The 15,288-nt window shown below is 34.9% G+C and overlaps 1 protein-coding gene across 3 annotated transcripts in view; it reads right to left on the minus strand.

Annotated features, from left to right (window-relative positions):
• Positions 1 to 15,288, minus strand: part of PCGF5 (polycomb group ring finger 5) — a 102,655-nt gene that overhangs the window by 13,208 nt on the left and 74,159 nt on the right. For all 3 annotated transcript variants that reach the window (XM_074339397.1, XM_019739174.2, XM_019739164.2), the window contains exons 7-8: positions 8,561 to 8,659; positions 5,797 to 5,886 (exon numbers count right to left, since the gene is read on the minus strand). In XM_074339397.1, the coding sequence (XP_074195498.1) occupies positions 5,797 to 5,886; positions 8,561 to 8,659 (189 nt within the window). The remainder of the gene's footprint in view (positions 1 to 5,796; positions 5,887 to 8,560; positions 8,660 to 15,288) is intronic.

Here is a 15,288-nt window from a genome sequence, read left to right on the forward strand (position 1 = left end):
AATAAAATTTTAGACATTTTTCATTTTCCCAGAGACTTGAGTCTAACATCTTTTCCTAGAAGTTAGTCCTGAAGTTCTGTACAGGGCTCATCTACATACCGCGAGACGTGCCCAGCACTATCTTTGGCAACGTTCCCCTTTCTAAACTCTGAAGAGTCCCCAAGCTCTGCCTGTTAGACTTTCCCTAACTATGCACGTCCTAAATGGCATTTCACAAGAATTAAGAGTTAAGGTAGAAACAGGCAATTCCATTAAGTGTTTTCCCCCATTCATCTCTATCAGTCAAGAGAGCTGTTTGCTTTTCCTAAAACTACTTGACAATTCAAAGAAAGCAAAGCAAGGCAAACGTGGTGAAGCAGTTTTAAACATGGACTGGCAGGGATGGCTGAAAGATAAAACCAACCAGGATTGTCTGGGAAAGAGGGTCTGTACTGAGAGCAGGTACTCAGCCTATCCAACAAAAGGTGAGCAGGAAGACCATGAGTTCATGATGACAGCTGACGCTGAACCGCAAGAGGTATTAACAGTAAGCGCTCAGGTGAGCCTAAGTGCAGGAGGAATGATAATAATAATAAAAGCTAACATAGATAAGCTATTAATAAAATAACTAACAATTATCATGGCAGGCACTCCGCTAAGTACTTTATTATATATTATTTTGTTAATGCTTACTAAAAATTTTCAAGGCAGGTATTGTTACCCAAATTTTAAGGGTCAAAAAGCTGAGGCAAAATTAGGAAGCAGGACACAACTGGGAGGAAACAGCCACAACACATATAACAAAAGATTAGTGTCCAGAATACATAAAGAGCTCCTAGAAGTCACTAAGAAAAAGACAAGCATCACATGGGAGAAAAACCAAAGCAATGAATATAAAAAGAAACTTCACAGAAGAAATACAAAACTGATAATATGCAGTGTGGTAAGGATGTCAGAAAATGGGTACTTTCATACATTATCGGTGTGCATATAAATTGCTAAATCTTTTTAGAGGACAATTTGTTAGTATCTATCAAAATTTAAAACATGCATATTCTGTAAATCCACATCTGTAATCCAGTCAATGAATATGCTTGCACAGGTGCAAAAAAAATCTATGCACTTGGATTGTATCTCACTGCTTGTAATGTCAAACAATTTGAAAGAAATCTAAATGTCCACTAAAGGAATGTGTTAATCAAATTATGGTACAGCCACATAAATGGCACAGCCACTTGTTACAAATATTTCAAAATTTACTGATTCTCCACATCAAGTGAAAAAGAGAAGTTGTAGAACACATATGATTCCATTTATGTTTCAAAAAATGTGATGAACACTGTGTGGACATTATAAACAGGATCTGTGTATTAGATTGCTGGTCAGTCCAGATAACTAATTCTGTAATTCTACATTCTCAGTTTATAGTTGTGGGAGCCACAGGGCAAGTCAGTGGTCATGGATCACACCTCCTCAATGCTATTACCCAAAGGATGGTCCAACGCTCAGATGCACGGGCATCCCCTGGGAGCTTGTTAGAAATGCAGAATCTTGGGCCCCACCCCAGACCTACTGAGTCAGGATCTGTGTTTCACCAAGATCCCCAGGTGATCTGTACTCACATTAAAGATTGAGAAGCACTGGTTTAAATAAAAAGTACATTTTCTCCCACTAATGAGCAAAAGATGAACCAACATTAAGAAGCCAATCTTGAGGATAACAATCTTGAGGCGGCAATATTGTTATGAACTGGAAAGTTTCTAAGAGTCAGCTAAGTTTGACAAGACAAGTTTGATTCCTAAAGATAAAAATCTTCCAACAATGCATCACAATGAAGACAAGGACCCAGAAACAGGAGGGACACAGAAAACAGGCTGAGCCTGCCCCAGGCTAAAGGAGAGTTGTGGCACAGACGCTGTGTGGGACAGGGAGCAATGGCACGCTCTTAAGAAATGGACACAAAATCGACTTTCCTGAGATCCCTCCTAGGAGTCTACAAACAGGACAAGGTAAAGAGGTGACTGGAATATGGAATATGCAGCCTGCCTGAGGCAGAAGACCCAGAGAGGCCGAGGTGGCATCCAACATGAGGAGGAAGAAAACCAGATTTTACTCAGAGACCCAAAAGGGTGAACACGAGATACCCCACAGTACTGACAGAAAAACCTGCAAGGTGCGAATACCAGGCAAATCAACCTAGAAATGTAATTCAATGCCAAATCACAACCCTAGTCTCAAGCTCATCTGAAAAGATAAATAGGTAAAACCAACCAACAAAATTTTGAAAACGATAATATGCAGGTTTTCCCTAACAGATACTAATGTATATCATAAAACAACCTAGAAGGCCCAATTATTTGCCTTGTAGTTAGTTTGGACTTTATTCCAATTCATCCCAAAGAAAACGGACAACTGAGGGGTTCTAGACAGATTTTATATGATCAGATTTTTATAAAAGCTACATAATGTGTAATGCTAGTGCAGGTATAAGACCTGCTCAGAAGAACAAAACAGAATGTCCAGAAACATATATACATATGTATATATGTGTGTGTGTGTGGGTGTATACTATATATGTACTATATATATATACACACACACACACACACATGCACACATATACATGTATATTTTTACAGAAGTGTATACACACACATACACATACGTAATAATGAGATAAAGTATGAAATATTCAATAAATTGTATTTCTGGCAAAGAAAAACACAAACAAAAAAAACACACCCCATTTAGATTAAGTTAGGGTCTTAGCCTTGCTATAGGTATATGTGTATAAATAAACAAATCCTGGGTGGATTAAAATGTTTAACATAAAAATGTACTAGAACAAGTGAAAGAACCACAAGTTAGACTCTAGTTTAGGAACTAAGCTGACCTCAGGTCAAGGCAGAGCCCATTGGCAATGCCAGGAAGTAGAGTAATGGGAGTTTTACAGACCTCCTGGCATCTTGCTGGCAATGCAGGGTAGAGATGGGAAGGTATGTGATTGCAATAAATATGCTAGTAGGGGCATAATCCAGAAATGATTGCTTTATTGCTAATTTGTCCATTCACTCTGTCAGAATTAATCAATTACTGTATTATAATAACTCATAATTAGAATAAGTGCAAAAAATTTTAACAGAAAACAATTGAAAAATTAAAATTCAAATAGACGAAATAATCTTTAGGATATATTTTGTGTAACTATTACCTTATAAAAATTTTTTTCATTCATTTTACTCTGCGAACATTTATAGAGTTACCTGCACTAGGCACTGCTCTCAGTGCTGAAACTCAGCAGTGAACAAATATAATCTCTGCTCTCAGATTACATTTTAACTGGGGAGACAAACAATAAACAAATAAGAGGCGTAGTACATCAGATGGTATAAAATACTACAGAAAACAGAAAGGCACGAAAAGACTGCCAAGCTGGCATGCTAGAAGAAACATAGGCCAGTGAGGCCAGAGTGCAGTGAGCCAGAGGAGAGAAGAAAGGGTAAGATCAGAGAGGTGTCCGGGGAAAATCACGGGGGGTCTGTGTTTGTAGGTCCCTGGAAAGGCTTTGTCTTTTATCTAAATGATATAAGGTGTTACTGGAGGGCTCAAGATGGAGAACTGGCATGTTTTGACATCACTCTGGCTGCTGTGCTGGGTGAAGGTGGGAAGGGGGTAGGTGGCAGCAGGAGTGGGAGCATGGAGCACAGGTGGACTGATAGAAACCTGCAGAACAGTGACCATGGTCTGGATCAGAGCGTAGAAGTGGGGGCAGTAAGACATGCCAGGATTCCGAGTATAGTATTTTGTATAGTCTATGGTATATATATGGTAGAGAGGTCACAAAATTTGCTAAGGATGATAAAAGAAAAACTAATCAGAACTGGCTTCAGGGATTTTGGTCTGAGATACTGGAAAATGGAACTACTAATCTTAGAACTATTGAGATGTGAAGACTGAGGGGAAAACAGGTTGGAAGAGGGTAACAAACAAGAAACAGGTTTGTCATGCCAAAAAAAATGAAACTGGCTAATATATTACTTTACTGTTGCACTAAATATAATGTGGTAATTTTTCTATTATTGGTTTAGTTTTTAACTGAAAATCATGTAATACTGAACCATTTTTGAACCAACTTTGATTAAAACATGCTTTAAACAACTAAGGAATTTAAACTATTCAGAAATGTATAATCAGAAACATACTTGTAGTGAAGACTGATTTAACTGATGGTTTATTAATAATTTCTATGAATCAGCTCTTTCATTTTTGACATTAAAATAACTGGCAGTGTGGGTGACCTTTGGGGAGGGATCTTATCTTGTGAATGACGATTGAATACCAGACAGGTCATGCAGCGGATGACTACTTATATTTCTTCAACCTTAAGGCAAACCTATTCATAATGATGGTTTCAAGTACATACTGAAATACTATCAAAAAGAGCTAAAATTATATCAACGTGATATTAACATTATGTGTAATACCCCAATATCTAAGCCCCAACAGTTGGGTAAGAGAGAATTGACTATCTCTGTAATCTGTACCTGATACCTGAAACATTTTGGTTGGAAGGATTAAATGAGGGTGAATGTATGCACAACCATTTAAAAAACTAGAAAATGTCACAGAAAGGCTAGAAATTTACCAAATACAAAATTAGATTAAAAAAGAAAAGCCCAAGCGAGGTTTAATGAGCTCTTCAAGGGCACATAGCTAGTTGGTGACTACCTAGTACTAGAACATTTTCTTCTTCCTGGTCATGAAAATTCAGACTCACAAATAAGGCTTTACCCAACTGGGATTCAAATAGAAAAAAATAATGACTAAGAAGCTAGGTGCATCGTTTATTATTCTATCATATCATGCTATTTCTACTGAAAAATAGCCAAATATCTTACCCACTAAATAGAGCACACACACAAAAAAGGATTGAGGTTTGTTTTGTAACAGTTCTACGATGTTTACATTTGATATAAGTACCCTAAACACCACAAAATCGTAATGTCTGAAAGGACCCTGGAGGTCATTTAGTCCAACTTTCCAGTCAATCTTAATGTAATTCATGTAATCAGATTATGAAGAAAATTTCTGGTAGCATTATTACCATATTCCTCACTGCTATATATTAGCTTTATAAATACATAGCCCCTGAAATTTCCCTAATATCAACATTACATATAACTCAGATAAGATATGCTTGAACCTTCTAAATAACTCTAATCCAAGATACAGTTCAAAGTATAAAATACTCCTTTTGGGTTTTCTGGATTTTCTTAGATTTTCTCCTTTTAATCATTCTCCCATATTGTCTAAGACCTATAATAATAAGGCACAATAATCTAATCTGGCATCAGAAACCACTGTAAACTCACCCTTCAGTCCAATGTTATACTTTCAAAGCAAAGGAGGTACCTGAAAAAAAAATCATCAAGATTCTACTCTATCTGTCCCCTCTACCATGACTAAAAAATATCTACTCCCATTCCATATAGTTAAAAGTTCTGGTATTTTATTGGGCTTTTTAAAAAATGCGAGTGCCGTCTTCTCTGTCTTGAGGTTAGTAGAGTTCTAAATATGTTTAGATGGGGCTTTAAACTCACCTTAAACATAACAAAACCACATTTAACACAGACCCTGGCTTGGTCTTGTACTTGAGATCAAGTATCATGGAGTTGTTAGGAGAAATAATAAGAGGAACCAGTTTCTTCTCTTCCCAACCTAGTTTGTTCTTTCAGTTTCTAAGTAATACAGTTAAATTTGAGTAACGTAATAACATGTAACTAAATATACACATAGGTAAATAGAAAAGCAATTTACGTTTTCGCCTCTTAGTCGCCATCTTGTCATGTAGATGAATTCCATAGTATGATCCTTCCCCATAATTTCACCATTGCACAGCACATCCAACTTTAAAAACAATAGTTATAGACACATTAACATAAGTAATTTTGAATTCATAACTGTTTTGCATGTTTTTTTTCCAATTTCAAAAAACATTCAAATAGTTGTAACAAAATAGATGTATTATCCATTACTTAAAAATAACACAGTATTTTTATTAAAGCACTGGTCCATCGCATACGTATTAATTCAGGTATAAGTACCATGAAGCAGTGTTTGCCTTGTCCCACATACCTGTATCTCAGGTTCATACATATAATTTTGAAATGTAGTATAAACTTTCTTAGTCCATGTCTCTCTCTGAAACCTTTGAGATTTTAGATAAAGGGATTGCCTATTACTGAATCAGAAGAAACTGTGGAAACCTCACAGTTCCTCACAGCACTTTTGCCTTATGGATTTATTTCTCAGAATCCTTGTACCTTCCCAAGATTTGAAGGAGTTACTTATTTTTCATTTGTTTGTATTCGGAGAGGGCAAATGAATGAATGTGCATACATGATTTATGGGGCCTCTGAGGCATATGAGACTTTCCAGAAATTACCTAGAGCTAAGTTGACAGCCCAGTTTGCCCCATTCCACCAGCCTATGTCTCCTAGGGCTCTCCGGCCTCTCTGCTCTGCTTGGTAACTTGTATGAATAATTACAGGACCCCCTTCTCACCTACCACGGAACTTCAAAAAAGGGCTGTACTTATATCAATGCTCACTCTTTGTCTAGTGTTGCAGGAACCAAACTACCCCCCAAATCCTTAAGAAGGCCACAGGACTTGTGGTTCCGATTTACTAATTAAAAAAAGCATAATTAAAGGTTTATCACAGATCCCTATGAAAAAACAACATTTTGGTTCTCTAGCTATTAAAAGCAAACTGACAGGATTTAATGTAAAGGCTGGAAAGGGAGAAAAGCAGGTTTTAAACAGTTCTGTGTTTGGCTAAACAGAGAATGGAGTTTTGAACTTTAAGTCTGAAATAAACATACTTCTAATTATATTGGACAAATTATTAGCTAAATTATATGGATTTTTTTGATGATTTACAGTGACTTACATGAACCTCAAAATTTTTCAGACATTTTATATTTTTAAGTTCTTTTAAGAATAACACAAATAATTTCATTTTTTCCATCTTGTCCATAAAATAAATTCATAAACAAAGAAGTAATGGGACTTAGGATGCAATTCCTCATCAGGTATACTGCTTCTATTATTATTTAAAAACTAAACTATCCTGCCCCAATTAGCACTGTTGTTAACAGAATCTTTAGCTATCAAATATTTCATTAAATTATCCCTGCTACATGTTGGGCAGCAAATAAGGGGGGACCAGTATACTAAAAAGTATATCAAAAATTATAGGAAAAATTCTTTGCATTGGGCTAGATAAGGAGCTGTCAGTGGATTGAGTCTCTTCCCCTTCCATCTTTTCCTATAGAGAAATACAGTATGTGCCAGCAGTAATATTGTATAAGGGTAATAGTTCTTTAAGCTCTAACAAATTCCTGAAAACTGGAAAGTAACTCAGTGAGTCACACTTAAAAGTAAGCAAATAAAATTGCATGTGGTATCTTCAAAGAATGGAATAAAACACAAAACCAAACCATAAAAACAATTTCATTTTTTATTTTCATTGCTGTTTCTATAAACTATTACCTTTTACTTTTACCAAGTACATAGGGCTTTCACTTTCACAAATTTTTTCCTAATGTAAAATTGATGTTTCTGGAAGTTTTTAAAATATATGTAGGACTAAACTATAGTAAGAATTAATTTTTAATCCACAGATTAATTAGTGATTTGGGAGCATTTTTTAAAGTTCAGGATCAGAGGCTTCTTCAAAAATACAGCTTTGCTACCTATCAATGCCTATGTTCAAATACTTCTGCTATGATGACTGTTCATACTAATATTGCTGTACATAAGCCTGAAAAACTATGTTGCCTTTGATATTTTTGTTAGAAAACTAGTCTTGATGTTTAGTTTTTTTGGATGCTATTATCAGAACCCAAAGGGGAGGAAAAGGTAATTAACACAAATTCTAAGATTGCCATTTGTGCAGATGAGAAATAACAGCCATGTTTCCTTATTATGTTATAATCATACTCCTAGGAACATAAACATTCTCTAGCTATTGAACACATTACAGGTTGTACTGTGATCAACATCAGGGCAATTTATTTCTCCTGTAAAGAAATTGGCAAAAACTAGGTTTCACCTAGTGCTAAGCAATATTACTTTTGCATATCATGGAATGAAAGGAGCGTTATAAAATCCCTTTTGAAAAAAAGGTGTTTTACACTCTAAAAAAGAAGTCTATAAAGAATTGGTAAAAAGGGATTGCAAGGGTCTCAGATTGAAAAAAAAAGACACACCTTAAAGCATGTTGGCGTAAAAAACAAACAAAAAGAATCCGTTTAACTGAGCTATTTATTTTGCGAATACTTAGTTATTTAAATATCTCCTCTAATTATAAAACAGTAAATGCATTAGTATCATGTTTTAGTCAGGATGTTAAATTAAAAAATACAGATTACATAGATGAAATATATAATATTTTAACATGAGAACCAGTTTCCACAAATTTTAGTTTGAATATATTCCCAGTTAATTTTTACTTATTTTGTTAGAATTTTACATCAGATCAGAATTACCAAAATGATCCAGATTGTACTATCAACTTACCTCATAAGAACTTGGAAGCTTTAGTTTTAAACTCAGAAATTTTTTAATAGTTCCCACAGTTACTCGTGTAGAACATCGAATGAATTTCTTCATTAAACCCTAAAGGAAATAAAGATTACTAATTAAAATATTCAACCTTGTTTTAAAGAAACCAAAGGGGTCATTTTCACTATCATTTTGAGTGTTTTCAAAATGTATTCTGAAAATGTTGCAATTTACAGCTCTTTAGTACTTCTGAGTAAAAATTTCCCCAATTCTTAGATACAGGACATTCTTCAAGAACGTACTATCACATGTACTAGGAAAATCCTGGCAAATTGACGATCTGCACACCTCTAGACACTTTGGTAAAGAACACATCATGAGTTTAACTGAAAACAAAGATCACAAAAAACATATAAAATATTATACAATGTCATTTCTGAAAGCATTAGGGACATTTTGAAAAAGTCTCATAACTTCTAAGTATTTTAAAAAGGAGCAGTGATTTCAAACGTGGCTTTAAGGAGCCCCAGGGGTCAATAGAGGCCAGTTAGGCCACAAGAGGCCCAGCAGCTAAGTCACGTGGAACGGACTCTTGGTTGGGAAGAAACATGCCCAGTCAGTGTTGGATGGGCTGTGGCACTTTACTAAAAAAAAAAATGTTCTATGTGCCTTGATTTTTCTCATTTCATCAGCAGCAGTAATTCACTCTTTAAGCTTGAACATCACTAACATGTAAGAACCAGTCCAGAATGGATACCCAAACTGAAAATGCGTCAAAATGAGGTTATAGACATGAGAAACACTAACCAATTTGTGAGACAAATTGACATGCCCAAACCTCAGAAGTTAGCAATACTAAAACAGAAACCAGGATTGGATCTTTTAAAGATACAACTATTACTTCTACTTGTATACAGAGGAAATTAGGTCAACAATTGGAAATGGTCTTAAATTAACTAAGTCAAAAGTAGAACTATCCAGTCAATATGTATTTCTCAGCAAATGTATTTCCAGAAAAACACCCATATTTCCTAGCAAAGACCAATAGAAATTAATCTATAAAGATACTTTGTCACAATTCAGATGGTAAAGTATCCATTGAAAGAAGTAGTTAAAAGTTACCTCTAAAGCAAAACATACTCTACCCATTTCAAACTGGAGACGGACATTGTAAACAGCATGAAAACAAAGGGATACATATACATGTAGATCTTCTCTGTTATTTGTTCACATCTCAACCACACCAAGGTTTCCTATCTATCTTCTTGCTCCAAATGGCATTTTATAGGTCCCAGTTAAGTTAGAGAATAATGTGAGGGAACTGGAAGACCCTCTAAGTGTATTCTCAACTGCAGAGAAATCTCAGGTTGTTAAAAGAAGCTGCAGAAATGACCATGAAACAATCTTTCAGAAAGTATTAATAATTATAGAAATGTCAGAAGAGTTAAGAGAAGATTTTAGAAATTAGGCAAAAGCTTATTTCTGGGATTCATAATTCAATAAGTTTGAAATCAATCTCTAACAAAATTCTAGCCTGGAATTTAATAATTTGTAAGTACTTAGAAAATAAAAATATAACAACTATGCATTCTCTGTCTATAGAAACCCTTTATAATTATACCAAATTACCCTTGTTTTTTAGCTAAGTATACTTGGGAATTGCTCTACAGATCTGAGAAGTAATCGACACATTTTAAGAGGAACAATGACAAATTAGAGTGTTCACTAGAACATGAGGAGGATGACGGGAAGAACCTTAAAGAGAGACCCTAAGAGCAGTGCTTTTTCCTTACCATTTTATTTCATAACACCCATAGAAAAGGGGGAAAATCTGTACTACACACAGGGAGGTAAAGGGAGGCTGATGCCTGGGGCAGTGGATGTGTAGCCCAGGCCCTGTTGAGCTGCCCTGGGGGAAGAACATTTCAGTATATTCTGTATATTTGTAGAAATATTATATGGAAAAAGATTTGTTTTGTGTTTCGAGAATGTTAACCTTTCCCTTTCATGAGATAATCCCCTTGCCTTGTAACCTGCTTCTTCCAACTCTGACCAGAACAGTTCAAAAAAGTCTTTCTGCTTTAATGTGGTTATCCTAGAGTACTATTTATCCCTCTGTTCTAGAGCTGAAATTAGACAGTGGTCCATTGCAAGTTAGACAAGCTTCCAATTCTAGGATACAATTCAACAAATTCTAGTTCTTACAATAATTAATGTTTTGACTATTCCAGGTCCCTTGGGTTTCTTTAAGACTTTTAAGATAGGCCTGCCAATTTCTGTAAAAAAAAGATTGTTTTTTGCAGAACTTTGGTTAGGGTTTTCATTGAATTTGAAGAGTAATTTGTATAGGATTACTATCTTAACAATATTAAGTTTTCTAATCCATGAAGATGGGATTACTCCTTTATTTAGACCTTATTAATTTCTTTCAATATTTTGTAGTTTTCAGTGTATAAATATTACACTTTTTCTTGGTTAAATATATTACTAAGTATTTTATTCTTTTTGATGCTATTATAAATGGAATTACTTTAATTTCATTTTTGGATTGTCATTCCAAGCTTATTCTTATATCCTGCAGCCTTGCTAATCTTGTTTATTAGCTGTAATAGTTTTTCTGTGAATTCCTAAGGATTTTATACACACACACACACACACATATGATCATGCCATCTACAAACACAGTTTCACTTCTTTTCCAGTCTGATTTAATTTCTTTCTCTGTCTAATCGCTCCAGCTAGAACCTCCAGTACAATGTTGAATAGAAGTGGTGAGAGCATACATCTTTGTCTTGTCTCTGATATTAGGGGAAAAGCTTTCAGTCTTTCACCATTAATAATGATAGCTGTGGGTTTTTTTGTAGATGCCTTTTATCAGGTTGAGGAAGTTCCCTTTTATTCCTAATTTGAGTGTTTTTTAACCAAAATATGTTGCTTTCTCTTCATTTACTGTCAAATGCTTTCTCTTCGTTTACTGAGATAACCATGTGGTCTTTCAGCCCTTTTTAAAAAAATTAATAGGGCATATCACCACTGATTAGTTTTTGTATGTTAGTCATGGTCTGTAATCCTTTTCATAAACTGCTACATTCAGTTTACTCTATTTTGCAATTTTTATTGTGGTAAAAAACATGTAACAAAATTTACCATCTTAACTATTTTTAAGTGCGTAATTCAGTAGTTCAGTATAGTTCAGTAGTGTCATGTATATTCACATGTTGTGAAACATCTTCAGAATGTTTTCACTGTGACAAACTGAAACTCTATACTGATTAAATAACTCCCTTTTCCCCCTCCCCCTAGCTCCTGGTAACCATCATTCTACTTTCTGTTTCTATGAATTTGACTAAATGCCTCAAGTGGAATCACTTGTCTTTTTTTGTGACTGGCTTATTTCACTTAGCATAATGTCAAGTTCATCCATGTTGTAGGATGTGACAGGATTTCCTTCCTTTTTAAGGATGAGTAACATTCTATTGTATCTACCACATTTTGTTTATCCATTTATGTTGTTGGACATTTGGATTGCTTCTACCTCTTCTTGTGAATAATGCAGCTATAAACATGAGTGTCCAAATATCTTTTCAAGATTCTGCTTTCAATTCTTTTGGATATATATCCAGAAATGAGATTGCTAGATCACAGGGTAGTTCTGTTTTTAATTTTTCAAGGAAGCTCCATGCTGTTTTCCATAGAGGTTGTACATTTTACAATTTAACAACAGTGCACAAGGGTTCCTATGTCTCTATATCATCACTAACGCTTGCCATTTTCACACCCATCCTAATGGGTGTGCAGCAGTGTTACTGTGGTTTTGATGTGCATTGCTCTGGTGATTAGTGATGTTGAGCATCTTTTCGTATGCTTGTTAGCCATTTTTATATCATCTTTGGAGAAACGCCTATTTAACTCCTTTGCCCTATTTTTATTTAGATTGGATTATTTGTTGCTGAATTGTAGTTCTTTATATATTCTGGATATTAACCCCTTATCAGTATATGATTTGAAAATATTTTCTCCCACTCTGTAGGTTGCCTTTTCAGTCTGTTGATTGTGTCCTTTGATTCATAAAAGTTTTTATTGTGATGTCTTTGGTTTTGGTATCTGGGTAATATTGGCCTCATAAAACGAGTTGGGAAGTGTTCCTTCTTCTATCATTTGGAAGAGTTTATGAAAGATTGATGGTGTTAATTCTTCTTGAAACATTTGGGCTTTTCTTTGTGAGAACTTGTAAAAATTTTAAATTACTAATTTGATCGCTTTGCTTGTTATCGGTTTATTCAGATTTCTAATTCTTCTACTCAATTTTGGAAGTTTGTCTTTCTAGGAATTTTCCATTTTATTTATTTAAATTTTTGGAATACAGTTGTTTAGAGCATTCCCTTATAATCTTTTCTATTTTTGTAAAGTCACTAGAAATATCTTTTCATTCCTGATTTTAGTGAGTCTTTTTTTCCCTCAGTTTATCTAGCAAAAGGTTTGCCCATTTTGCTGATCTTCACAAAGAACAATGTTTTGGTTTCATTAATTTTCTCTGTTGCTTATCTATTCTACATGTTGGTACTCACACATGTTGGTACTCACACATGTTGGTACTCACACATGGTGGTACTCACACATGTCGGTACTCACACATGTCGGTACTCACACATGTCGGTACTCGCATGAAGCAATAAACGTTTGTTTTGAGAGGAGGGTTTACTGATGGGTATAATGGAGATATACTAATCAAGACAGAGGCTAGTTAGTGAAGGGTCTTGAATGCTAACATAAGGAATTAAGACTTTCTGTAACCCAGAAGGTGGCAAACTATGGCCACAGCCTTCAAACCAAATCTGGATGGCCACTACTTACGTTAAGTCAAGTTTTATTGGAACACAACCATGCCAGTTCATTTGCTATCATCTATGGCTGCTTTAGGGCTACAATGAGTAAGTTGAGTAGTTGCAACAGAGCCTAAAGTTATTTACTGCCTGACTCTGATATTGGCTTTGATTTTGGCCCTCACCCTCTGCCTTGCACACTCTCAGGTTGTGGCCTCAGCCTTCCATAATAAAAAAGAACACTTAAGAGACCAGTTTAAAAATCTGCATAAAAGGTGAGCAGCACTGCACTCAGGGAAATTTCGCAGGATTTATGATAGGTTGAAGGGAAAGAATAAAAAGTCAAAGATGACTCCAAGATTTTGAACATGTACGATTGGTTGAAAGATAGTACTGATAACTGAAACTGCATATTTGGAGTAAAGTTAGGTGAAAGTATAATGAATATGTCTTTAAACATGTGAAGTTTCAGGTGTTAGGGAAACTCCCAACTGGGATACTTAAAAATAGAAATATAATACTTCAACTTGGGAGAAATGGTAGGGTTGGAAATGGGGATTTAAACGTTCTTCACATAGTTAAAGCCACAAAAAAATGGAAGTGACCACCCAGGATGAATACAGAGAAAGCATAACTGAGTGGAGGACTAGATATTAGGATATACTCACATATATCAAGTAGGAGACAGGAAGAAGTAGAGCCAGTGGAAACAGTGTAAGAATGGCCAGAGAAAAAAGGGTGAGAAACAGATTAGCATAGCAGAAGTCATATAAGCTATGAAAGCTGTTTTAAGAATGAAGGCACAAAGAGGAAGAAACGTCTATAAAGGAAGAGTAAATGGATAAAAGGTCAACTGTAATGGCGAAGTGTCAAAGATGTCTAAAAGAGGAGAATATCAAGGTGGATAGTTCATTTTTCAGATGATTTTCTAAAATTCATTGCTTTATAACTTTCAAACTAGAAATCCCACAGAGAAGTAAACTTTACATTTATTTATAAAGGTATTCAGCCTTCCCATTGATTTTTACAAGATAGTTCATGTATCAGAGATGATGATCACAATCTATAAAGAGCAGCCTCCCAAAAGGGGGATGACAGAAATGATTGGCAGTAAGAGAAAAATGAAGGTTATTAAAAACCCTGATGAATCAAAGACAAAAAAGAAAGGGTATTCTACCAGAGCATAAAAAACAAAAAGAAGCCTGGGAAGAAAAATAGATACAATGGCCACTTCTCTAAAGATTGCTGTACTTTATTATATGTCATGTCCAACCAACCTCTATTAACTAAATCAACTATCTTACTGTATTATAACTGTTTGTGTAAGACCTCATCAAATTTCCTTCAATGAAAAAATTTTTGCATTACTTATATCTTCACTAATATCCACATAATGGATAAATATTCACTGAACCACTATGCTTATATATTTTTTTTGTTGCAAGATGCTGGGAACACTTGATTTGAAAAATTATTTGTTTTTAATTTCCTAATAGGAAAATGTCATTAAATGTATTAGTAAAAATTCAACCCATTGGCCTACAGATTACAGAGAAAGTAAAAGGAGACAATTTCCATGAACAAAACATGGAATACAAAGAGAGAAACAATATTTTCAATGGCTAACCTTTTCTAGGACAAAGTGACAAAAATCTAAGAGGTAAAGCAGTGAACATTTATAATGAAAACAAAAGTTACTTGCAATAAAAAATTGGAAGACATTATTTAAATAGCACCATTTAAAGACCAAGGAAAATCAATAAAAGTGAGTAGGTTGTTTTAAACTCTCTAGTATAGTGATCCTTGACAAAAAGGTTCAATTAGTAGCGAAACAGGATTAGAAATGGAGATTCTATAGGAAATACCTTAGAGCCTTCAAGGACTTTAGACGTTCACAAGCACTTTACGACATCCAATTTT

Source organism: Rhinolophus sinicus, linkage group LG07, assembly GCF_036562045.2.
Source record: "Rhinolophus sinicus isolate RSC01 linkage group LG07, ASM3656204v1, whole genome shotgun sequence".
NCBI classification, from domain to species: Eukaryota; Metazoa; Chordata; class Mammalia; order Chiroptera; family Rhinolophidae; genus Rhinolophus; species Rhinolophus sinicus.